Source organism: Myodes glareolus, chromosome 1, assembly GCF_982192425.1.
Source record: "Myodes glareolus chromosome 1, mMyoGla1.1, whole genome shotgun sequence".
NCBI classification, from domain to species: domain Eukaryota; kingdom Metazoa; phylum Chordata; class Mammalia; order Rodentia; family Cricetidae; genus Myodes; species Myodes glareolus.
The window spans coordinates 84,844,848-84,871,128 of NC_142026.1; the positions used below are offsets into that span (position 1 = coordinate 84,844,848).

General features: G+C 44.8%; 1 protein-coding gene across 5 annotated transcripts in view; it reads right to left on the minus strand.

Annotated features, from left to right (window-relative positions):
* Positions 1–22,403, minus strand: part of Popdc1 (popeye domain cAMP effector 1) — a 34,182-nt gene extending 11,779 nt beyond the window's left edge. The window contains exons 1-8 of one of the 5 annotated variants that reach the window (XM_087910544.1): positions 22,277–22,357; positions 21,746–21,801; positions 18,974–19,195; positions 16,281–16,405; positions 13,365–13,552; positions 12,472–12,580; positions 6,510–6,677; positions 5,531–5,672 (exon numbers count right to left, since the gene is read on the minus strand). In XM_087910544.1, the coding sequence (XP_087766670.1) occupies positions 5,531–5,672; positions 6,510–6,677; positions 12,472–12,580; positions 13,365–13,552; positions 16,281–16,405; positions 18,974–19,184 (943 nt within the window). In that variant the 5' untranslated portion in view covers positions 19,185–19,195; positions 21,746–21,801; positions 22,277–22,357. Of the gene's footprint in view, positions 1–5,530; positions 5,673–6,509; positions 6,678–12,471; positions 12,581–13,364; positions 13,553–16,280; positions 16,406–18,973; positions 19,196–21,745; positions 21,827–22,095; positions 22,225–22,276 lie in introns of those variants that run through there. The other 4 variants (XM_087910539.1, XM_087910543.1, XM_087910549.1 and 1 more) reach the window with 4 other exon arrangements.
* Between the last annotated feature and the right edge of the window lie 3,878 nt (positions 22,404–26,281).

Here is a 26,281-nt window from a genome sequence, read left to right on the forward strand (position 1 = left end):
GATGGATGCATGCTGCCAATGCAGGCTTTTTATGTGGATGATGAGGACCAATCTCAGGACCTCATGCCTGCACATAGGCACGCCACCAGCTGAAACATCTTTCCATCACTCTTTTAAACACCTTCATTAAAAAGATTAAATGTGTCTAGCTATATGAAATCCTATTACTGGCATCCTACAAGATGAGGAGATGCTGTGTAGGACCGTGTCGTCCCTGACACCGAGGAGGACAGGGTCCTTGGGGCCACACCACAGCCCTTGCTGGCTAAGAACCAGGCGGAAGAAGTACATATCATGTGTCTCCACCCTAACGAGACAAAGGACACTTTCTCAGACATGTGAGGATTAAACAGCATGGATCAATAATGTTCACAATACGTTATCTGGCAGAGCGGGTAGGGGCTCCCACGGAGGAGGAGGTTGATGCTCAGGCTGATCAAGTGACTGTGGGAAGAGAAGCAACGCAAGACCATGGCGAGGTGACTGACCCCCTCAAGCTGCACCTTCCTGTCTACGGAATGGGGCACTCTCCTCCAACCCATCCAGTGACTGCCCATCAGCTCTTCCTCCAGGTCCTCTGACTGGTTGCATCTGCTCTGTCTCTGTGATTCACGAAGCCCCTGTTTATAAGTCTGCTCTTGTTCTTAGCGGGCATGGCTACAAATTGAGTTGGACAGGTTATTTCATGAAGCCAGCCTTGAAACTAAGAACGCTGCACTGGCTTTTGTAACTTTTCAGGTAATAAATTCGCAAGCTACCTAAGAGAAGCCTGTAGTGACAGGCCTGTGGCTAGTCTCTGCAGATGAGAATACTAACTAACGTGAACCACGCATGTCTGCACAATTCACTCATGGGTTACATTGCCTATGGCAATACCCTAACACAAAACAAAGCCTTTTCCTCAGGAAGAAATCTCTTATTTCAAGATATCTTTAATATCGTCATAAATATCAATTCTATTTCAGGAAAAATGGTTTAAAAAAAACAAACTCATTCAAAGATGAGTCCCAAATGATAATATCCAAATTATCTCATGATCTGAGAATCAGAGAAACCAAGCAACTATTATTTAATTCCAATTAAGTTAAAACAAGATTCCTCCACCTTCAAAGAAATGAAACAGGCTCTCTTGTTGCCATGACGATGTCTATGCTTGGCCACACTTACCAGTGACAGAAGTACCAGATACAATCAATCTGTGTGAGAGACAAGAGGAAGATGGAGCATCAAAGACCTGACTGTAGGGAGCTGAAGTCAGAAGACAGCATGACAAGTTTCCCTTACGATGAAGTAACACTAACCAGGCAGCTGAGAGAAGCCAGTTCATACAGATGTGGCAGCATCATATCCACTCACACACTGTGGCTAACTTGACCCCTCTCTTCTGTCTCACAGTTACACATGAAAACTTGAAACATAGCGAACAAAACAACAGGAGAGCAAAACAGTTAAGGGGATTATGAGCTACTGAATAGCAACAGGGCTGAACTTTCTCAGGCTACCTCAATGCCTTTTCCCCTCTGAGTGACAGTCTGAAGCAGGACATGGACGGAGTCTTTGTGGTAGAGAGTACAGATCTTGCTGTGACTCTGGCACTGAGACACACATAGAGAGAGCACAGTATAAGAAGGGAGCGTGGCAGTAATTTCACTGAAACAGTTCATTTCTCTTCACCTCTTTGTGAACTGCGTTTGTGTCTAACTGCGTATCTGCTGTGGAACACAGATGCTGCAATGCTTGTGGTGTTAACACAGCATCCCGGTCAAGGTCTTTAGACATAATATACCCACGGTGCTTCATGCAAGTCCAAAGCATGAGGTACTATTAGACAAGATCTACAAGACCACTGCAACCACTCCCACATGACATGGGTTGCAGAATCCAGAATCCAGGGGTTCTACATTCTCTCTATCAAACTATCAGGTGGGAATGTGTTCAAATGTGAACTCCCAAGCCACAGTGCTGCATCAGGAGCTGTCATGCAATTCCAAGTGATCCACGGGAATGCTTAAGAGCCAATGTCCTAAGGTTCACCTGACAACCCTGAGGCCCTGAGTTTATCCCTGGCAGTGTAAAAAAAAAAAAATCAGGTAGGGTGGCACTCATCTATAACCCCAGAACTTGGGAGGTATGGGAGTTAGAGGCAGGAAGAAGAGGTTCAAGGTCGGCCTGTGATACCTGAGACCCTGTTCAAAAAAATGTAAAAGAGGAGTCAATATTCTGTAAGTAAAAAAATGTTTAAGGAGAAGGAGCAGGGAGCCTATAAACTAAGAGACTGCACTGTGGAGGCCCAAAAATATGGGCCCATTTCCACCTTGTCATCGGTCAGAGTTGGAGGTTGCTCAAATGATCGACAAGCGTAGTTGCATGTTCCAATTCAGGATGTGATTGCTTGGTTCTTTTAACATTAAAATAGCTCATTCAAGTAGGTCCATGCCATCCTGACACATAGTCAGGATATGCAAATGTACTACTGCTCCTTCTTTTTTTTTTTTCATTTTTCGAGACAGGGTTTCTCTGTAGCTTTGGAGCCTGTCCTGGCACTAGCTCTTGTAGATCAAGCTGGCCTCGAACTCACAGAGACCTGCCTGCCTCTGCCTCCCGAGTGCTGGGATTAAAGGTGTGTGCCACCACTGCCCAATGCTCCTTCTTTTGTAACTATGAGGTCACCTGGAGAGGGGCTGCCTTCAGGATATGTGATCTAGAGCAACTTCACTGCCTAGACAACAGAATGTTAATAATTTGATGTCTCAGAGTGATAAAGCGATTAACTGTGTGAGTTGTCTTACCTATCATGTTAATTAAGTCTTTCATTACCTTCTCCCCCTTCCCTGGCTCACCCATCTCCAGTTTACATTGCATATAAAAGCTATGAAAAATAAATGCGGGCGATTTCTGTAATCACTGGAATGCCCTCCTGGTATTATTTTATGGTTTCTGTTCTGGTATTTTTCACGTGTCTCCGCATTTTTTACTTGTATTTCTAAATCCCCACACCCCACCCTGGTAAGAGGAATTTTTGTTGAGGCTGGTCCTCAACACTGCACATACGTGTGCTCTCATGTGAGTTCATGCGCACATGCACGAACGTGTGTACATACACACACACCTGTTGGTTGGCAAAGCAACTGCTCTGGCTGACGCAGACCTAGCAATCTCAAAGCACAAGAAGTAAGTTTGAAACTGAGCCTGTTTGAAAGTAGCAACTTTCCTGTATCTGAAAGCTATTCAAACCACTGATCAGGACCTGCGGACAGACCTGAAATGACAATGGCAGCCTCACAGAACCAAGTTTTGAGAAGCAGAGAGGAAGGAGAATGGTCTCACAGATGATGCTTAGACTCAAGGACTGGCAGACAGTTCTGAATCATCTACAGCTTTACCTGGACCAGCTTCCAGCGGCCAACCACCCCATCAAGACTCACAGTGACAATCATGAACTCCCCATCTTGTCTTAGTCCAGTTGCTTAAATTCCTTTGCCGGGTAGCTAGCTGGTCAGGGGACAGCTGGGATTGTGTCCTGTCTCCTTGGAAGTTGGCCTTCAACAAATCCCATGCCCCTTTTCTTTTCTAAAGTAGTCTTTGCTGAGGATCAATTTGATCTTACAAGTCTGAGTTCTATAGTTGGAGTGGAGCCCTAAATCTGTATCCCAGCATGCACTGCTATGGAACTGAGACAAGCAAAGCATTGAATACTGTCAACTCCCTCATCTGTACCGTTAACTGTCATTGAGCTAGATCAGGACACTGTCAAGGGACCTGGTCTCCCACTCTCAGCAGCCCTTCTGCACGGCAGGATTTGATGACCTGCTTACAGGGGCGGTGCTGGCTGAATGGTATCCACTGTCAAGAGAATGTGCACCTGCCACTCTGGGGTGGAGCCTTATGACTCACGGAGTGCCTGTGGTACTGATGTTTCCCCCTGCCACAGCCATGGTACCTGCTCTACAAATGCTTCCCTTGGCCAGCTCCTGGACTAGGGAGGACCTGGCACAAGCAACACCCAGCCTCTCACAAGCCTCATTTGACACTAAACTAAGCTGCACTGGAATAAAACACAGCCATCTTTAATTTCTCGTGCGTGTTGCCCTTGACAACATTAGGTCTGTGGCACATTTCTATCTAGACTTTGGCTTAGAAGCTTCTAGCTAAAGGAGTCAAAGCTGTCTGTGCATGGTATATTGACTGTTTGGGGTTTAAAGAACACCTTAAACAGCTCACTCTGTCCTTTCTCATTTCTGACAAGCAGACAAGTTCTTAGGAAAAAGGGACCCTCCCTATGCTAGAAGGAAAGCAGCATTCCTTATAAAGACAGGATGTTGGGCCAGGTTTCTGTGCAAGCCTCATATAAATAACTACTATGTTTAACTCTTTCCCTTCAGTGGCTTCACCACCCACCTATCTTTCTTCCAATTGGCACATACAAGCATCTGACCCTACCTGTTTCTTTGGGTCTTCCCATGCCACCTAAAATTTCTATGATTAATGTGCATGGCTTTTTTTCTTGTTAATCTATTTGCCTTGGGTCAGTTTAATCCTCAGGTCAACCCAAAAGAAAACCCTAGGAGGAAGACGCAAAGTTCTGCCTCTCCCAAATGCCAGTTATACGACTGGTAAATTCCAACCTCTTCTCGCGGTGCAGTATTTAGGATGATAATCCAGTTCAGGTAAAGCATGCAAAGTCACACGATCACTTACGCGGACAGTGGTGCATGAGCGTCTGAATTTTGGCGTCTTTGCTTAGAAGCATGAACGGACAGCCAAACAGTTTTCAGTTATGCAATGGAAGAATTCACCTGCTTCTATGCAGTTTTATATCAACTGATCCAAAGCTCTCCTACTTTCAAACTAATTCTTAAATTTCAAGCAATGAATCCTTAAAATAATTTAGCTTCTCTCACTTTAGTAATTTTGATCATCTGTGTGACCTGTGTCATCTATACGGGTATAAAGCATGTCGGAGGGTCTTGGGAACCGACTTGTGAGTGGTGTGGATGTCATAGATGCTGAGTGGTCATCGTCAAGAACACCCTGAGGCCTGCTCACTTTCTAAGTCTCAGGTACACACAGGGATGAGCAGCCAGCAGCTAGCTGCTCATAAACTCACACACTGCTATGTCTGTCTTTCACTAGAGCTACAGCCACGAGAACCAAAATGCCAAGCAGCCACCCAACCACATGGACCCTTGTACACCTTGTCATTGGGCCAGAATGTCAGCCAAACATAGCAAAAGAAGGGAACTGTTTCAGAAGCAGAAACAAGGGCTCTACAGCTGGACTTTGGACTATATCAAACACAGGGCAGTAACTCCTCGAGGCTACCAAGTCGTTCCTCATCGCGCACGATGTCCGTGTGTGTGTGTGTGTGTGTGTGTGTGTGTGTGTGTGTGTGTGTGCGTGTGGGGGTGTGTGTGTGGGTGTGTGTGTGGGGGTGTGTGTGTGTGTGGGTGTGTGGGTGTGTGTGTGTGTGTGTGTGCATGCCGTGGTGACATCCACCAGAGCAGCGGAGAGCCAGGCTGAGGGGACTCACGGAGAGACGATGTGCTGGAGGAGCTCCTCAGGAAGTGGTGGAGGCCGTCCTCGCCGTCACTGGAGCTGGCGATGCTGTTCCTCATCTCCAGCATGGAGATCTGTGTGCACAGGCTCATCTGGGGCTCCAATTTCTTAACTGTCTACAAAGCAAAGTTACCAGACGGCCTGAGGTTTACAGCCGTTGCTCGTACATGCATTCCCTGTAAGGGGCAGGTATTTTCCCTTGATATAAGTTAGTGTTAAGACAAAAAAAGTGGTAAGCGCTCCATAAATGTCTGCTGTGGTTATTATTAGCTGTGACTTTACATACATTATTCTAAAACTTATAAATATGAATAATCTACTTAGCAATCTATAATGGTAAGCACAACGTTTTCTTTTTGGTGGTGCTAGGGATCAAAACCAAGGCCTCACACATAATAGGCAAGCATCCCCCCCCCCACCCCGCTCCACTGCTGTGCCTCAGCCCCATCCTAACTTACAGTGAGAAGCACCTGGACATGGTGGCCTGAGAGGAACAGCAAATTCAGTGTTCCTGTGCCACAGGAAGAATGTTTGCAAAGGTCTCATCTATAAGTGCTTTAATTTCCTTCTATACTGCCTAAAGCTCTCAAGGTCCATTTCCTCTGCTCTCTGGACCCAGGGGAGAAGGAGAGGACACCAGGGTTAAATGCCAACTGCTAGTCTTCTCGTAGCTCCGCCTTTCCACACCTTCTCCAAGCCCACTCCCTCCCGTCCTCGTTAGTCGGCTTAGAAGGCTTTTGGGAAGGACAGTACTCCATCCCATAAATGTGGTCCTTAACAGGCCAAGCTACGGCAATGGGAATAATTTCAAAATATGTCCTTGCCTTAAAAAAGAAAAACTTGCTAGAGAGTCTCTCCATTACAATTATCCCCTCTGAAGTTTATGAATATTTAATGAGAATTCCGGAAAGCACACATATTTATTTGACCAAAAGAGTCAGAAAAGCACTTACTTTATCATTTAGGGTAGGATCGTTCAGTGAGTAGAGCTTGTTAGTTATGTCTTTTCCTATAAGATACCTAAAGATCTCATACAGGAAAGGCTCGGACTCCAGAAAGTAAGTCAGTCTTTCTCTCGACCAGCATAAGAACCTGCAGTTATCGTCGGCAACAATGGTGACCTGTTGAGAAAACCAGCACACTAGCAAAAAAAATCACATCTACATATAGGAATTTTGAACTTATTAAATTGACAGAACACCAGCAGACACTATCATTGATACCTTTATCAAATTAGTTATAACCTGACACACTACATAGAAATATGTTTAAGGATACTCAATCAGTAGACTTCATCCAGGCAACTTCTCTGAGTTTTGTTTTTTTGGTTTGTGCCATCTCAGGACACAAGAATGGCCATCACGTCAATACTGCAGTGGATGTTGCAATGGGATATATTATTTATGGTAAAATACCTCTCTACCTGCTTACACTGAAGTTTAAAGACAAACATTCATGCAAATGAACTCAGGAGAGAGACAGTGTGTGTGTGTGTGTGTGTGTGTGTGTGTGTGTGTGTGTGTGTGTGCGCGCGCGCGCGCGCGCGCGCGCGCGCGCGCACACATGTGCATCTCGCTCTGGGACTCAAACCCATAAATATTCTACCACTGAGCTAGATGCCTGCCCCTGAGCTACAATGTTCCACCACTGACCTAGCTGCCTGCCACTGAGGTACAATGTCCACCACTGACCTAGCTGCCTGCCACTGAGCTACAATGTTCCACCACTGACCTAGCTGCCTGCCCGAGCTACAATGTTCCACCACTGAGCTAGATGCCTACCATTGATCTACACCACCAGCACTTGAGATTAGATTTGTAAAGATATGAAAAACTCTTCACCCAAATGACTTATAAACATACACTGGGGACAATTCAAAGGTTCAGGTAAGCTACTGATGAGAACAAGCGGTGAGCGACCTTCTGTACGGGTTTCAAGGCTAGCTCCAGGGCAGCCTATTGAACTAGGTTCTCAAACGAGCCCAGAGCTGAGAAATTATGCGCTCTCATGTAAGCAGTGAAATATGGGAAGGCAAGGGTGGACACTATCATAGTTCTAGAGCTCAAGCAATTCTCTAATCCCCCTCTCCATGTTCTCAGGGTTCAGGAACTAGAAGCCCCTCCTACCATGCAAATACTCAGTCTGCTTTCTCTTCCCTCATGATGACACTCACATCCTAGAGATCAAGCTCAACCGCTGACATATATGTGTGGACTCCTGATCACACTGGTGATGGGGGCCATGTGTACTGAGGTCTGAATGCCTGGCTTCTTCACAGAGTGGTGGCCCTACCCACACTCACAGAAAGGAGCTGACACAAGCAGACACTGGACAGTAAAGTCCATTTTACATCCCAGCACAAGATCAGCCTGGCCCAGCTGGAGATTGGTAAAAGCTAATTAAATTGACAAGAAGTCTTATCTGGGCCTCAGAACAAATATTTCCGAAAGAGCTTTCATTTCAGGTGTCAAAGGAGGATTCAGGTCTACCAAGAGGGAAAAAATAGAAATCTCCCAGCTTTACCGGATGCTTATACCAAGAGGCTGAAGTTGGAGCTTTGGAAAATCAGAATAATTAGTTATTTCCAAAAGAGGGCCAATGGTCCCAGAAAAATAAAGTTTGCATTTATTACATCATAAGAGGCTTCATGAAGACCAAGAACATCTGGAATTAAGAAATGCAGCTTAAGACTCCACAAAATGCCAAGGGATACCCTTGATCAGTGTACACTATGACAAAGACACTTCCTGCCAAATACCATCAAGTTACAGTGGTGAATAAGAAAGGCAAGATCCAGGGCTGAAAAGATGCCTTAGTGCTTAAGAAAGGACCTGAGCTCAGTTCCCATGACCCACATCTGCGACTTCAGTTCTGGGGTGGTTGATACCCTCCTCTTTCATGAGCACCAACATATGAATGTGCACACAGATACAGGACATACATGTATACAAATTTTTTTAAAAAAGACAAGATTCAAGAGGGGCCAGGCATGGTATCCTAGGCCTGGAATCCTAACACTCAAGAGGCTGAAGCAGGATAATACATTTGGAGCCAGCCTGGACTACACAGTGAGTGCTGGGCCAGGCTGAGCTCCACAGTAAGATGTTGTCACACTGAGATCATGTGGTAGGGGTACCCCCACCGGCTACACAAACTGTATCCTCCACCACCCCGTGTCTACACAAAAAGCTGGGTGTGGCCCCAGATGCTGGTAAACCTTAGCACTATGGGAGGCAGAAACAGTGAGTCTACTGAGCTTGCTGGGATATCCTGTCCTACAAGGACACGGCAGGAGTGACCCAGAAGAACACAGTGGAGCCCCTGTGCACACGGAAGATGCACAGCTGCACACAAGCACCACACACACCACCACACACACACACCACACGGAGGCACACCTGCACACCACATACACCTGATAATTAATACTAATGTGTTTTTTTTCAAAAGGATAAGATCATCCGTGTTTGATAGAATACAGCTGCTTTGCCTGTATGGATGTCCTGCACACTGCTGTGCCGTGTGCCCACGGGAGCCAGAGAGGGCACTCAGACCTCTGGAACTTGAATCAGATTCACCCTGAGCTGTCAGTGGGGTACGAGGAGTTGAACTGAGTCCTCTGGAACAGCAGCCAGTGCTTATACCTCAGCGCCACTCTCCCTCGGCACGATACTATTTTCTTTAAATACCAGTTAAAAATTTAATGCTCATTTATTTCACAAGAGCATGGACATGTGTTCCTAAGACCTCTCCCTCAAACTGACTTTGAGGTTAACAGCATCGTGGCATGTGACTGACCACGGGAGAGCAGCAGCCTGGGATGGAATCAAAAGAAAAACGTTTATCTGAAATGCTCACACAATAAAAAGAAACCCAAACACAAAAACACTACTTCTACTATTGTAATAATGATACTGAAGACCCTGTCAACAGCTTTAAGCAGCAGCTTGATCCCGCAACAGCAGGCACTAAGGACAGTGAGCTTTGGGCCCATTCTGTTACCATCAGTCTGCCTGTAGCATTGGAATTACTACAGCATTTACCAAGTGGCGATCTATGGCGCCCTGCAGTTCTTTTCTCTTTTCCACTATTGTAAGGCCCACCAGCACCCTGACATCAGGGTGAATTTAGAGAAGCAACAGCCTAGAGTGCTGGCACACGCCTAGAATGCCAGCACTCAGAACACTGATGCAAGAGGACTATCACTAGTTTGAGGCCAACCTAGACTACACAGTGAGCTCAGGGCCAGCTTGGGCTACATTAATAAGACCCTGTGTTTAAAAACAAATGAACAAAAATAGAGGGCTGAGAGTATAGCTCAGTGATAGAGGATGTGCCTAACATACAAGAAGCCCTGGGTTTGGTTTAACACTCAACATAATCCCAACACCCAAGAGGTAGAGGCAGGAAGATCCAAAGTCCTCGGAGATCCTTGGCTACACAGAGTTCAAGGCCAGTCTGGGACACGTGAATCCCTGTCTCAGACAAACAAAGTAATCCAATGGAGTAGACCCCAGCAAAATGCCCTCAGGAAAGGACTGGAATGTGCTTCAGTAAGAGGCCATAGGCACAGACAGCGCTCCAGTGTGCAGCTACAAGAACACACATAAACCACTACTGTGAACAGTGCCCCCTTGAGTATCCACCAACAGAAACCTTTGCAAACAGTCAAAGAGCACTCTCCCCGGGTGTATTCTGAAGAAGTTGGCTCTGTGACAGGCACAGACTGGATGGCAGTGTAGTTTTTGGCTACTGGCAACTGCAAAATACCACAAACTCACAAAATACCAAACCCTGTGCCAAAGAGAGCTGGCTGGAATTACCAGGGATGAATCCATGTTCTTCCTCCAGCTACAGTGCTGCAGTTTTCATCACGTTCTGGAATCTTCATGTCGGTTAAGAACAATTCTCAACCACTGAGTCTTCGTTTACAAGAAGGAAAATGGTTGCTAGCGCTAGTAACTTTCTCGTTAGCGTAATTACAAATATAACTTGGAGTCCAGTGGAAAGGAAGTACATATTTGGAGCCCTGGTTCCTTGGGGATCATTTGCTTCTGCAACAAAGGTTTAGTTTCCACCCCAAACTGAATCCTCTCTTCAGGATAATAAGAGACTGGGTTATTATTACGTAAAACCGCCTGCTCACACAGAAGAAAGTGTAACACAGAGGGGGAGAAGCAGCTTTAAGGAGGGCAGAGGAAAGAGAAGAAGCGGCCCCGTTCTGGCTCATGGGCGGTGGTGGGCAAACACATTGCTCAAATAGAAGCAGACACCCTGGGACACTGATGGCGTCTTACAGTACCAAGGATACAGAGCAGCTGGACACAGCGCCAGCCTTCTCTTCGTCTATGCCAAGCATGGCTGGTGTGGGAACAGAACTGCGTCATGAGTGTCATTAGTCGGTACTCTACGGCCATGCCCATGGCAACTCTTACACTGGAAGGCATCTAACTGGGTGCTTGTTTCTAGTTTCCAGGGCTTAGTCCCTTATCATCACTGCGGGAACAGACAGGCCATGGGACTAGGGCAGTAGCTGAGAGCTTTATACCCTGATCCACAAGCAGCAGGAAGAGAGAGAATCTGGGCCTGGCCTGGCCTTTTGAGATCTCAAAGCCCACTCCTAGTGACACAACTCCTCCAGTAAGGCCACACCTTCTAATCCTTCCCAAACAGTTTCACTAACTCTTCACCAAACATTCAAACATGTGCACCCACGGGGCCATTCTCATTGAAACGCCCACAGTCAGTAAGCTTAAACTAGTACTTCTAGCAAATGTGCCCAAATTTAACAAATTCCACAATTACCCGGCTTTTTATGCAAGCAAAGAGGTAGCAAGACACAGCTGAAACACTAATGAAATAAAGGAAACTGCACTTTCCCTTTATCTCCAGCCTATGGCACCTCAAACTGAAGGGCATCCCAAACTGAACCCGTAAGATTCCCCAGCAAGGGACGCTGGCAGGTCCTCTTTCTTTTGTGATGACGTTCTCTTCGATTCTATTTCCCACAAAATACGCACTGTCAAAGCAACCCTGTGCCCAGAATATTTCCTCAGCACTATTTACCCAGGGACTTATGTTCTTGGCTACATTCCTAAGGATAGCAAATCCAACAGGAGGCCTGGGGACTTAGAAACAGCCAGAACCAGCTGCAATAGAATGGAGCATTTTTTTTAAATAAAAAAGAATTAAACTGAACAGTCAGCACTCAAACTGCTGATCCTATGAAGAATTTCCTCTTTGCCTTTTAACATGGTCACTAACTACAAAAGAATGAACTCATTAGAGAGTTTTTTTTTTAAGTAACTTCTTTGGAGTAAAGTCAGTTTTTTTGTTTTTCCTAATAAAGGAAAATGATGTGTTTAGGAACATGAATTATCTACAAGTGATAGAATTTTTTCTTATAATAAAATTGAATTTTTAAGAAGATTGCATTTATTGTTATTTTATGTGAACTCACGAAGGCCAGAAGTGGGCATCAGATCCTCAGAGACTGCAGTATAGAGGACTGTGAGCAGCCATGTGGGTGCTGGGAACGAACCCAGGTCCTCTCGAAGAACAGCCAGTGCTCTCACCCAGACCCCCAAACAATACATTTTCTTAATGGAAACATGAAGAAATTTAAATGACCAAAATTTTGAAAAACAAAACAGTAAGCAAGCAAATGCACACCCTAGAAATAACAGCGTCAGTGCCGCGTCTAGGTTAGTGCATGGCTTCCCAGGCGAGCACCTCCAGTTGTGCACCGCACAAGCACTGTCAAAGGTAGGGTTTCTTGTCGTTCTGCCCTATGGCATTAGGCTACGTCTACCAATGTGCCTATCTCCCTTTTAAAAGAAACCATGGCATGTTCCTATTTTACTTGATTTGAATGACATACAAATAGTTCTAATTTTCCTCAAAGCCAAATCATACCTGGAATTTCTCCCCTTTGTGCATCTGGGTTGATCTGAATTCTGGGGAATCTATGAAGGCACAGGGGTAAATGTTATGCAGGAAATGTCCTCGATAGGAGACCTTCATTCTGGTAAGAGAAGTCAAAATGTTAACAAACGCACAGCATTTTACACAAACACGGTAATTCTTTTTAATCGCGGAAACATTATAGTCATGTATTTGCACTAGTTTCTACAAGTCATGAACTTACAGCACTTCCAGGAGCACAAATATTTTTAACAATGACATAAGAAAAGAAATCAGCATCCATTATTAATGCAGATCACGGTTACCATTACTGCCACTCTTACAGCTGGAGTGAATAGATAATTCGTACATTGCAAACTTCTGAAAGGAAAGGGATGCTGTTGATAACCACGTTTCAAGGCAGGCACAGTGGCACACATCCATTGATCCAGTTAGCCAGAGTCACATGAGCCCAGGAGTCTGCGACCTCAACTGAAACCACCCCCAAAGGAACAGTAATGGTTACACCCACGCGACATCCGTGACTCTCTACGCAGATCGTCCGTATGTACTGTGATATTCAAAAAGCTTTGCCACGTGATAAGCTTCCTGAATTCAATTTAAACTATTTCAATTTTGACTCATTAACTTCAGGCAAAGAGTAAACATGGATAAAAATATATTCACTGAAGAAAATGTTGGGCTCAGGCTGATTCTGGACCATGGTGTCTACCTAGCTTTGGCACACTCCTCCAAGGCAGCCCAAATTTCAACTACAAAATGACCTTTGCCAGCACAAAGACATCGCTTCCTCCATTAGCTGACAACATCTTGTATGTATTCCTTCCTCGAGGCTATAAAAGGTGGAAAGTAACCTGGGGATTCCGATTCCCGTTAACACTTACCTCCCCTTTAGAAGAATACTAAGACGATCATCAACTGAAGTTTTATCCTCTGTGGCATAAGTCTGGCCCTTTTTTAAGGTCTGGATCATACAAAACTGTCCAGTTAACCTTTTAAACAAATCAGGAGGGACACGGAGTGGTTCAAACAATCGGTGGTAGATGCCACCCAGCTCCTTTTCAATCTTGACCTGGAAGACAGCAATGCCGAGGTCCTGCAGTCCCCCAAACACCGACTCTCAAGGTGAGATACAGATTTAAGAATAAACAAGTCTATGGCACACAGCACTGGCTTGCTGGATGTGGTCAGTGGGGTCTTGGAGAATTAGTAGTGGTGGAATTCATACTCTACCGGGGAAGGCTGAGAGGACTCTAATGCTCACATCTTTCTACTCAACAAGAGGCAACTGCTGAGTTTTTGGATTTTGTCAAAACACGCACCTTCCTAACCTTAGCAGTGGTACATAACACAATGTTTCAAAAGAAGAAATTACCTTAACTTTTAATTATGCTAGTGAGAAATTAAGAATTAATGGAAAAACAAATTTACAAATATGCATTAAGCATTTTATCTCCATGAAATTATTCAATGAATGCATCAAGGCAGGAAAGCCAACACTCAAGGCTGCAATCACTGCCTCGCATGTACATACTCGCAAGCGGAGGACAAGAAGGGTAGAGGGTAGAGAGCTCTGGCATGGGGGCCTCATCCCAGCCTAAGCTGTGCAGCCCTGAGATCCCTCTAACGAGTAAGGCTGCCTACCGACAGCAGTGCAGCGACTGTCCTAATCACCCTTCAGTCGCTCAGACCCAGGCATGCACCGTCTGGCAGCCAGGATAATTGGGTGCATGGAGGACTGTACTGCACTGTGAATGAACTCTGTCCCGGTGAAAGCTCAGACGAGACAAGAAGCTACAGAGTTGCAGTCCAAAAGCTGCTCCTACCTGATGCTGCTCTAGTCTGTCCCTGTTTCCTTTTGATGAAGAATCATCTTTATTTATTTAAACGATAGTCAGAGAGAAAAATAAAACAAGAGCCCAGATCCTAGACGCTCTTTCTGGTGCTTTAATCACATGGGTAACTCAGGGACTGTGGATCTGGGTTTCCAGAAAAGGTTCTGTTGTTAAGGACTGTCATCTTCATTGTCAGAGTTTCTACCTTCTCTACTCCACAGCTCGAGCGAGTCTGTCCAACTTGCAGCCCACACAGTCTCTACTGTGGCACAACGATGAACAAAGGACCCGTTACAATCAAGTAACACAAGTCCATGCCCTGGCCGCCCTTTACACCTCAGCTGAAGATGCGGTTTCTTCGTGACACTGTCTGAATTCTCTTCTCTGGAAGCATCTGTTCGTCAAAAGTTTCTCTGAGCATCTTCAGTGTGCACGGGGCTACAACAGTTAGTGGGCTGGACTATATACTATTGTTCCCGATTGTCTGCTGCCCCAAAAGATAATTACTCTGCCCTGCCTCCAACATTAGCGGGCTTGGCCAGGCTGCGGCTTTGACCAATGAAATAATGAGCAGAAGTGACACAGATTATGTTTTTAAAGAAACTTTTTTTTTCCTCGTTTGTTTTTTAATTTTAATTTTGGGTGTGGGTATTTGGTTTGCAGTATGTGTGCTTAGTGCCCTCGGAGACCAGAAGAGGGCATTACGTTCCCTGGAATTGGAGTTACAGAGCGTCCTGAGCCACCATGTGGCTGCTGGAACTACGCTCTGCAAGAGCAGCCAGTGCTCTTCGCCACCACACCACCTTCCAGCCCCTCGAGCAGACTGGCATTTCTCCAACTTCTGCACGGTCCCCTCTGTCATGAGAATGCGGTCTAAAGAGAGCCTGCTGCTTTAGCAGAGACCCTGAAACGTAAGCTAGATTCAATGCCGCCAGTCAACAGGTAAGGTGGGCGAGAAGAAAGGCACCTGCTGTCCTGCATCGCTGGGGTCTCATTCGTCACGCAGCCTAGCGCGGCAAACACCTGACCAATCCAGACGAGCAGCCCAAACTGAGCGGCTGTGTGCGGGGAGGGGATGGAGGAGTGGATTGCCCACAATGTGTACCGTCTGTATTTGTGTGTAAAATGTCCTAACAGTTTTCTATGTTAAATACAGAACTACAATGAGCACTACAGCCTTGGGTGACTGACTGTTTGCACTTAGGATTGTCTGTGACCATGTATGGAGTGGTTTCTATTTTTTTCTACTTTGGTTTTTTTTATATATATATATATTCTTGGAGGGTATGTTTTGTTTTGCTTGCCTGTTTTCCTTCCTTTGGGACCTCATTCACAGCTCCAAGCTGACTTCAGACTCACTCTGTGGACCAGGCTGGTCTTGAACTGCCCTCCCCCACCCCCGGCTCCTAAGTGCTGGGATCACCGGCATATGTCACTATTCTCTAGCTTGCTCTAGTTCTGCCTTGGTCTTATTAAGACGATGTAGTAAGTGAAGCCAGAGTTGATAATAATAAAGTATGAATATTCTGGCAAATATCCACCAAAACTGCTGATTTCATTACATGAATATTTTAGATCCAAGAAAGATAACAGCCATTATACTAAGAAAATGGAATGAACTATCTTCAAATCATTAGTATGAAATGAAAGTTGCTTATCAGGAGTTTTATAATTAAGCAAGATATTCCCAAATGATGACTGAGTATCAGCAGGCCAGGAAATAATCACATAATATACGCCTAAAAAAAGACAGTATCAGTCATGTGTTCATGCTCTAGCGAGTCAAAGTTTGGAAAATTCATTTGTTAAACAAATTTCACAGATTTCAAACGCTTTTCTCTCAATATTCTTAGTATGCGAGAGGGACTAAGGCTGTCAGCTGCTCACTTGCAAGTCTGAATGAAGCACTTTTTAAAAGCTTTCATATTTAAAGTCACTTTCTTATTAAAAAATTTTAGTAATTACCGGTCTTTTCTTGTACAAAAGATATGAAAGATGCAAAATATTGATACCCAAGAACACAGAGTTCCAGATCATTATATCCAAGGCACATCGGTAGAGAGTGGCCCAGACTACATAAAGGGTACATCCTGTTGAATAACAGAGGCAGCATGTTAGACACTCATAACAGATTCACAAACAGCCTAGTATAATCCTCTGCCTAGAACCAAACAGATTTAGAAGTACTTATGTTGAATACTGCATTTTCATCCTAATTATTACGAAAAAAAAAGATTCCCACGCTCCCACCACCCCCCAACACAAACACACCATCACACCCTCCACATCTTCAGTTCTCATTCTTGTTTCACTATATTCCATTTTGCAGAGTACCACCTGGGCTGTGGAAGTGCAGACAGGACTCTCACCCACTGCGTACATCCCTAGCCCTAGATCCTTCATTTTCTGAGACAGTGTCTCCCTTTGTAGCCCAGGGCATCCTTAACTCCGCATCTTTCCACCTCACCTCCCTACTGCAGGCGCGCACCATCCCATTTGAGGGTATAGTTTTTGGTAAGTAACAAAGACAACCTAATATAGGAAAGAAGTCTCCATTTATGACTGTTAACTTACGCTGGAGCTAAAGGTGAAGCAAAAGAATGAATGCCACAGCTTCAGAGAACATGAAGAAACATTTTCCAAAAGGTTTCTACAAACTTGCAAGCCCTACTTTTTAGAAACACCAGGACTGCGTTGGCCATGTTATAAAGTCTGGAATTCCTCTCTGGACGCAGGGGCCCACACCTTTAATCCTAGAACTTGGGAGGCAGAGGCAGGCAGATCTCTTTGTGACTTTATGGACAACCTTGTCTATAGAGTGAGATCCTATTCCTAACCGCCCCCCACACACACACTTTTTTAAAACCTCACAATCTGATGAGGTATTGCATACTGCCTTTAATTTTGCAATTATGATTAGGGCTGAACTCAAATATTTTATTTACGGTGTTGTTGTTTTGTAACTCAGGCTAGTTTGAGCTCTAGTTTGAGTGTAGCTGAGGATGTCACTGATTTTCTGATCCTACCTCCTGAGTGTCGACACGCTTTACTATGCCTCGTTGGCGGGGCACTCGGGACCTTACCTGGGGCTTCATGCAATCGAGGTAAGTCCTGTGAATCCCCAGGTAATAGAGTGAAATCCCCAGGCAAGAGCAAATATTTGACTGAAATGTCTTAGTGATTTGAATTTTCCCTTAGTGATTACCCACTTATCAAATGGCCTCTTCCTGTATGTTTCTAATCAATTCTCTTGCCTTATATAAAATATCCTTATTTTGTAATTTTATAGGGAAAAGCAAGTATATAACATAGTTTCAGCTTAAATGATTACTTTGATATGAATTTATAGATTGATGTGCACATGAAAGCTAATTTTTCACATTAAAAGTCAGACATGTGCAAACTATGAATTTCATCACAAAGGAACATCTAAATAAATCTCATCCCTTTACTTTCTGGGCCTCAGTTTCATCTTTATAGACAAAAGTACCGGGCTAAAAGATGCATTCTTGTACGTTTTACGTTCAGAACTCTTGTCTTAGTATTTGTAATCTGGATTATGTGTTCCCTCCATCCAACAACCTTCCCCTGCAATCCCTACCTTAGCAAACATCACACAGCCCCCCAAATCTCAACAGCTGGCTCCTAGCTATCCTTTCCATCTCTTCTTGTCATCTTTCGAATATTCAGACACAAAAAGATAGTCTCCCTTTGTGCTACGCTGTGATTTCTTCTCTTCTGGGCCCTTCACCAGGTTACTCCATGTTCACACCTAAGAGAAACATGGTGATTTTCCCAAAGCCAGCTGCACTATCACATGATACCCCGCCTTGCGTGACCACTGGGCCTGCCACCTGTCTGCCCGGAGCACTGGGTAGAACCTGCAGTGCTCACCCGATCCCCACGTTGTGACTGCCCATCTGTTTTCACAATGGTGGATATTGCCTTCCTTAATCTTTGTCTGATGCATTACAAGTGTCAGAAATGCAGCTAAATATATGGAGAATCACGGGGAGAAATCATATAAAGAAGTTGTCAATAATCACTAGATGAAACAGCAACTCTATTGTTTCAATATTTTGATGTGAATAAACTTAACCAGTTAACAGGATCACAAATATTTCCATCTTATACATGCTATATAAATGCTACACTTCAATTACTGTATGTGGGAATTGATTTTGTTCTCAATATCATTTCCCTGGGTATAGCAAGTATCTTTTCAGATCATAATGGTAGAGATAACTCTTCTCCTCCGTGCCAGGCACTATCCTATCAGACATTTACTTAATCCTCACAGTCATCCTACAAGGTAGTTTTATTTTTATCTTTCTTTGACACAGGGGAAACTGGAGTGAGGGAAAAGTAAAATCATTTGCTTGAGTTACACAGTTAGCAAGCAGGGAAATTAGGACCAGAGGCATACGCTGCAACATCCACATCCTTGCACACAAATGGATTTCTGCATGTGCACCTGCACGGTAGAGAAAAGCACACACCGCTTCCAGTGTTCTAAGCTGGTGGGCAGACCGCTCAGCGGATAACACATTTATGTTTCTTCTATGCTATATGCCCAGCCAGAAAGGACTCTCTAAGCTCCCATTACAAAATTCACCTGACGGGAGCCGCGCAGTTCTCCAAAGCCCAGGGTGTCTCACCTATAGACAACATCCCTCTAAGCAGTATCATGTGGAGGTGAAGAGTGGTTGGAATCACCAAACCAACGGCTAAACAAATGTTTGCTACATGAAACACCAGATGATGGACCTCTCTCCAGTTGTCACAAGTGGTCTCATTGGAAGGCACAGGCGTGACGCTTCCCATCTCCAAGGCAGAACCTGCCAATGGGCTGGACTCTGTGTAATTCATGGTGAAAGGTCCTACAAAGACAAATAAACAGTCAGCCGTAAATGGAAACTTTATTTTATCATGCCGATGACAGGCTATATGACAAAATTGTTCTTACAAATTACATGCTGGCCGACAGAGTCTTCCAATACGTATCAAGTACATAGGCTCAAACTCCAGTCCTGTCACAAGTAAGAATGGCCTTTTCTTTATCTGTCATAATGATCCTCCATTTGCCTTATGTTGACAGGAAACACCTCAGAGAGTGCACAACTATCCCAACATATGCTCGCACATGCCCACACACATGTGTTTAGACATGAATACACAACATACTGAAGAGGGTGAGAATCAGCATGTGTAAAAGACTAACTCCCACATCCATGGGTCACAGCATTTACAACGGCTTAGCAGTCTTCAAACCATTCACACTGGATGCTGAAGCCAGGCACAGGGAAAAAAACAGTAAAAAAAAAAAAATAAACCAAACAAATACAACTGGTTTTCTGAACCCTTAAAAAATGAACACCCTCATATTTATTCCTTAGAAGCTTAAAATATGTAGAGGGTTCTATTTTGTGCCATTGTTAAATCACTGCCACATACCTATCACAGTATGTGCACATAATAATCATATACTTTACTAATATATACACATATAATGAATTTAAATAGCATTTAAAGTTTCTTTTATTCTCTAACTTAAGTCTCTATTTTCATTCCTCAAATAATTCTAGTTGGTAACATCTCACAAATTAGAAACTAGTAAATGTACAATATATATGTTGGAAGGTTCATGAATATACAGAAGGATAATTAATGTTAAGCACCATAGCAAATACATTTCAAGTAATACACATTTTACATACATTTATATAAAACAACACAAACTAACACTCTGTACTAACACAGAGGATTATTATCTATTCTTGGTCCCTACTCCACATGCACAAAAAAACCCTTCATTATTAATTACCCAAATCTGATCCTTAACAAAAACTGTGTAAGTTTACAGGAGACATGAGTGAATCTCTTTCACTTTTAAAAGTCAAATGAAGACCCCCAAATATCTTTAAATTTAATTGAGAAATATATACATCTTTCGGAATAAAGAAATTCCCATTTTTAACATAGTAAGACTTGAAGTGGTATGATAACAGGAATGTGTGGACATCTAAAGGATGTTAGACAAGGAAGTATATGTGGATAAAATTCTGTACATCTTGAGATGAGAAACAAATTTATAAATATGAACGAAGTGAGTGAAAGTTTACTTTTGTGTCATTTGTTTTGTGGTGCTGAGCATCAAACACGGGGTTTTAAACAGGCTGACAAGGGAGCATCTACCATTACACATCCACCCCAAACAGCTCATAAACAGTAAGTGAACTTAATTACTGATTTTCTGCAAAAAAAAATGAGAATTTAACTATTTTCCAAAAGTCTTTTAAGAAATAAGCTTATTATGATGGGGGACTCAGGACTGATTCCAAGCCCTGAAGTATGAGCGCCATTCCTGCCTCCTGCTTGCTATAGCTACCCAATGCCTGTGGGAGGCAGGGATGGCACATAAGGACCTATACCCTTCCAAGGCCTCTATCGGAGCTGTCACGGAGGAAGAGCCCGATGGGGCGAGACTGAAAGCACAGCAGACAGAAAAACCATTTCACTCAAACTCTCCTGAGGCTGAGTCGGGGTCAGTGCCCATCCCACAAGCCACCAGGGAGCCACCTAAGCCAGGGAACGCCGCTTCCCTTCTCGGTGTTTTCCCTTAGACCAGAGAGCTGGACTACATAGCCTTAAAAACTCCTTCGAGTTTTGATGTTCTAAAACAGATTTATGTATTAAATTAATCAGCACAAACTTCTCTTACGTCACCTATGTGGCCTCCTAATCCACTTAGTTCACTTTCAGGTCCTTGGGGGTTCTAAACGTAGGATTAAAGGCTTACATTTCTGGAGAAAGAAAAATTTGACGAGGAATCTATAATCTGCCTCAAAACCAGAAAATATTAATAACCATGAAAATGTATTATGTATATTTATTCATTTTCGAGTGGTGGGTGGGTGCACAAGTCGGGAGGCGGATTAATGGAGAATCTCCCCTTCCACCACGTGGGTGCTGGGTATACACCTCATGTTTCAGGCTTGCCTGCTAGTGCCTTTACTGGCTGGGCTCTCTCATCAGCCCTAATAACCAGTTTTAAACGTAGGATTGCTGTAAAACATATTTTGAAGGATTACACTTTATTAAAGATACACAAATTATAGACGCAGCTGCAAGTATATAAAAATACAAATTAAAGTGTCTTATTATAAAATAACTCATGAAAGTGTTTACTGTCTTTCAAAATCAGTTATTTTTTTATATTCAATGATTAATCTAACGGGTTTGGTCTTAATCACGACTTAATGGGTTTAAACGGCCAACAGTGATATGCCTTATACGGAGAATGAATGATGGATCTAATGAAGAAGGTTAGATTAGTGAGTGAATTTATAAAATGTTGGATTAATTTTGACTAAATCAAAACATTATCTTTCTCATCAGACCGCTAAAGTCTAATTCCTTAAATTACTTACTGTAGTAATCGGGCCCATCTATTGGTTTTCAAATAGGCGTCCGCAGTTCTAAAAGGCTGAATGAGGAAGCTAACATTAAACCTTGACAAAATTACAGAAAAAAAAAAAGTGAAGATGAACAGCAAGAAGTAAAAAAGCCCTGCGAGTAGACGTAATTTACTGTTGTCACGGACTGTGCGCCCCTCAGGCGGCCAGCGGCATGGCGTGGCTAGGTGTTCCCTTAGGAGCCTCCCGTTTAGGGGATCAGTCCGGCAACCCCCCGTTAATCTAAGGCTTTGGAAGGAGGGCGCGTGCCGGGGGCGAGGCCCGTGGCTCCCCGTCATTTGCACGCCACCCGGGGACTCGCTCACCTCGCTCGGGGAACAGTTTCAGCGTCCGCAGCTCGGCGACCCTGCTCCGTCGGCCGAGGGCCCCGGGGTGCGGGCGAGCGAAGGGCGGCTGCAAGGACGGCGCGGAGTGGGCGCGCGCGGCAACTTGATCGGTCGCTCGGGGCCCAACTTTCCCGCGTGAGCCGGCGCTCGGGTCCCTTACCTGGGGCGTCCCGGTGGCAGGCGCGGGCTGCGCGCGCCAAGTTTGCGACGGCGGCTGCGGCGGGGAGCGTCGGCTCGACGGGCTCGCGGAGGGTCCCCAGGCGGCGCGGCCCGGGCCAACTCCCCGCTCGCGGCCGCTTTGACTAAAATAGGCATCGCGGCGGCCGGCTGGGGCGCACAGCGCACGCGCCGCCGGAGGTTGCCCCGCGGGCGGAGCCCCGCGCCCCGCAGACCCGCCGCCCCGGCCCGCCGCGTGCGCGCGCCCGCCCGCCCGCCTCCCGCGCTTCCTTGTTTGGACATGAGTGGGAAGGCGCGCGCGCAGATCGCCCCCCACAGGACAGGGCAGGGGACCGGGACAGACCCTCGTTCCCACCCGCGGAGAGCTGCCCAAGGCTGGGAGAGCTGTTGCGCGGCGACACCTGGCAGCCTTGGGGGACGCGGGATCCCCGGGGACCTCACCACCAGCCACTGGGCTGGATTTCAAAGAAGTGCGCTTAAGTGCTTAATCCGAAATTCCCACGCCCGAGGTGAGGCGGGGTCTCTCCCGTGGGCCGAGCTCCACTTGAATTTGCCACTTAGATTTGGGACCATAAATGAAAAAAAAAAAGGGATATGGACGTATCCTCCAAACAGTATTTATACTGGTCAAGTGGTCAACTGTTCTCGGTAAGAAATGCAGAGAGATTACAGTAATGAAAAGTCCGTGGGGTGGGTGTATAGGATGAAGAGGAAGTTAGATGGGCATGGGTTTCCCACCATGAGTGACAGAATTTGCACCGGCTATTTGAGAACAAGGTCCTGTGTGATCAAAGTACAAAACAGATCGCCTTAGAGTACCCCCGAGGTGCACGTTGATACTGGCTCCCTAATAGGCAGGCGCAGAGTAAAGTCTATTTTCTAGGTGGCTCTGCAGCGGTCCCCAAAGGTCTGTTCATGGCTTGGCTTGATCCCCAGCCGTATTGAACCCTTTAAGAGGAGATGGATCAGTAGTAAAGTGCTTCACCGTCGCTACAGCCTGAATCTGTTATGCCAGCGTTCCCATGGGGACTGGGGAGAATCCCCAGCAGCACAGGAGGAAAACTAGGTCTTAAACAGGGTGGAAGGGGAGGCCCGCTGGGGAGGTTTTCCTCCTTCCGCCAGCTGCGAGCTGAATTTGCCCTCAAATCTCTCTCCAGATCACACCCTCATCCCCATTCCCACTCTTCTACTCTCTCCCCTCTTCCTCTCTGCATGAATGTATGTGCTAGAGCCTGTGGAGGCCAGAGGTCAACCCTATGTTGTCATTCCCTAGGGACCCTCAGCCTTGTCTTTCCAGACACTTTCTCATTGTCCTGGAGGTCCCTTACTGGGCTAGTTTGGTGGGCCACCTGCCTGTCCCTATCTCCCAGTGCTGAAATTACACCACACATGGACATTCATATTCTCTCTCTCTCTCTCTCTCTCTCTCTCTCTCTCTCTCTCTCTCTCTCTCTCGGATTTCTTTGTTTTATTCTAACTGTCCTGGAACTCACTCTGTAGACTAGGCTAGCCCTGAACTCAGAGATCCAACTACCTCTGCCTCCGGGGATTAAAGGTGTGAGTCACCACCACCTGTCGACACCTGACTTTTTTACATGGGTTTGGGGGAATCGAACTTCTGTACTCATGCTTGCGCAGCAAGGACTTTTCTAACTAAGCACATCTCCAGCCCTCTAGGGTTGTGAGGACTGAATCTCAACATACTTGCAAAGGTCTTGGAATGGTATTGACGTAAATCCTCTGTGCACTTCTATGCATGGTCTGTTTAATTCCATCTATCTGTTATTGGTTTTTACTGCTACTTATTCAGTCTGTTAGTTTCTAGCGGTTCTGTCTGCCATTTTGGTTGCCACAGTTAAATATATTTGAAGTGTAGATGTCAACTTCCTCGTACAAATATTTTACTGTGTGTCTGTTTATTGGAGGATAGCTCATAGAGAACTGGAAATAGCTTCCATTCTAACCATGGAAGAGTGAGTAAATTTTACAACAGCAAAACATTCTTGTTATAGATGGCTTTTAAAATAAATAATTCATAGGACTGAAGAAATGTTGTGAAATAGGATGTTTGTTTAACTATGTGAAAATGTGTTGCATTTGTTTATACTGCATTTGTTTAACTGTGTGTTGCTGTTTCACCTTGCCTGCCTAAGGCATCTGATTGGTCTAACAAAAAGCTGAATGGCCAATAGTAAGGCAGAGGAGGGATAGTCAGGGCTGGCAGGCAGAAAGAAAAAGTGAGCCAGCCAGCGATGGCCCAGCCAGCTGGGGTCAGCCAGCCAGGCACAGAGGAAGCTGGAAAGCAGGATGGATCCTATGTAGATGAGGTAAACAAGCCTTGGGGTGCACATAGATCAATAGAAATACATTAATTTAAGTTTTTTTTCTTAAAGCTTGCTAAAAACAAACCTAAGCTAAGACTGAGCATTTGTAATTATTAATAAGTCTCCTTGTCATGATCTGAGCATTGGTGGTCCAAGAAAGCTTGCTACAGGGAGATGATAGCTTGGCCATTAAAGTGCTTTGCTGTGAAAGTGATAAAATCAAATTCTGATTCCCCAAACCCAGACAAGTCCCTGGAGGATGCCCTCTCTAATTCTATCATCAGAAGACAAGAGATGGGGATTCCCCAGAACAAACCATCTAGTGGGACAAGCCATATGGGGGAGCTCTAGGTTTACCCCCAGTATTTTTAAAAATATTTATTATTTGTCTGTGTGTGTGTGTGTGTGTCTCTCTGTGTGTGTGTGTGTGTGTGTGTGTGTGTGTGTGTGTGTGTGCATGTATGTGTTTGCTTTGGTCTATCTATGCACCATGTGGGTACAGGTGCCCTCCACTCAGAGGCTAATGGGTGTTAGCCTCGAGAGAGATTCCTGAGGTCAACCCCAGGCCTTGTGTGTACATGCACATCAGTGACCACACCCACACAAACATGAAAACATATAAAAACATACAGAAAGATATTCCAGACATCATAGTAATGCCTACTAAATATTCAGGGCAGTGGTTATAGCAGACCAAGGCCCAAAGGCCTAGCCCACGATTGTTTTACAGCCTATAAGCTAATACATTTTGTTGTTGTTATTCAAAGGTTGAAAAAAGATCTGAAACCATTTAATGATGTGTGAAGATTCTATGAAATTTAAATTCAGTAAATTAAATTGTATTGGAAGACTGTCATGTTGATTTTCATGGCTTTTTTTTTGTATTTTAACAGCAGTATTGAACAGTGGTAACAAGACCTAGTTATTTATTATTTGACTCTATAGAAAAAGTATACTGAGTCCTGATAAAGATTATACTTTGGGCCAGTCACTATAATAAGTGGTTTTCTATTCTTATCTCTATCTTTTTGTAGAAAGAAAATTGCAGAAACAGGCTGAATGAGCTTCTTAGGGTTGCACAGCTTATTGAGACCCTAAACCAGGATGTGAACCAGGCAGTCCGATTCTTGGATACAAGTTCTACCCAGCCCTCCCTTTAGCCTCCTGCAGAAAGATGTAAAACAGGAAGTAGAAAGGGCAGGTGGCAGCAGTGTGTCAGGACAATATCAGGCATCTTCACCAGGTTTGACCACCCACACGCTGGCATTTCCCTTTCTCAGAGCCAGACCTGATGGGTTGTTTTCTCCTTCCCCTGTGCGGTTTCCTCCGTCCGTCATCTTTTCTTGACTACTTCTCATTCTGCATTTGCTTCTGCCAAATTTCCCACAATAATCATATGCTGCTTTTATAATTAAAAATTACTAAAAGATCCACATAATGGCTTTTGAGGCTCTAAGAGAATCACCTGTTACAGGCCACTCGTACCCTCAGAGAGCGGTCCTCCCGGTGTTCGGATCATGTGAATTGCATACATTATGAAGAGCACTGAATTATTATAACATGATTTGAGTTCCAGGAATCTCAGCTTTCTCTCTGTGTTCTTGGAAAGAGAAGGTTGAAACCAAACAAAAACAACCTCATCCCTTCAGTTCAGCCCTCCTACA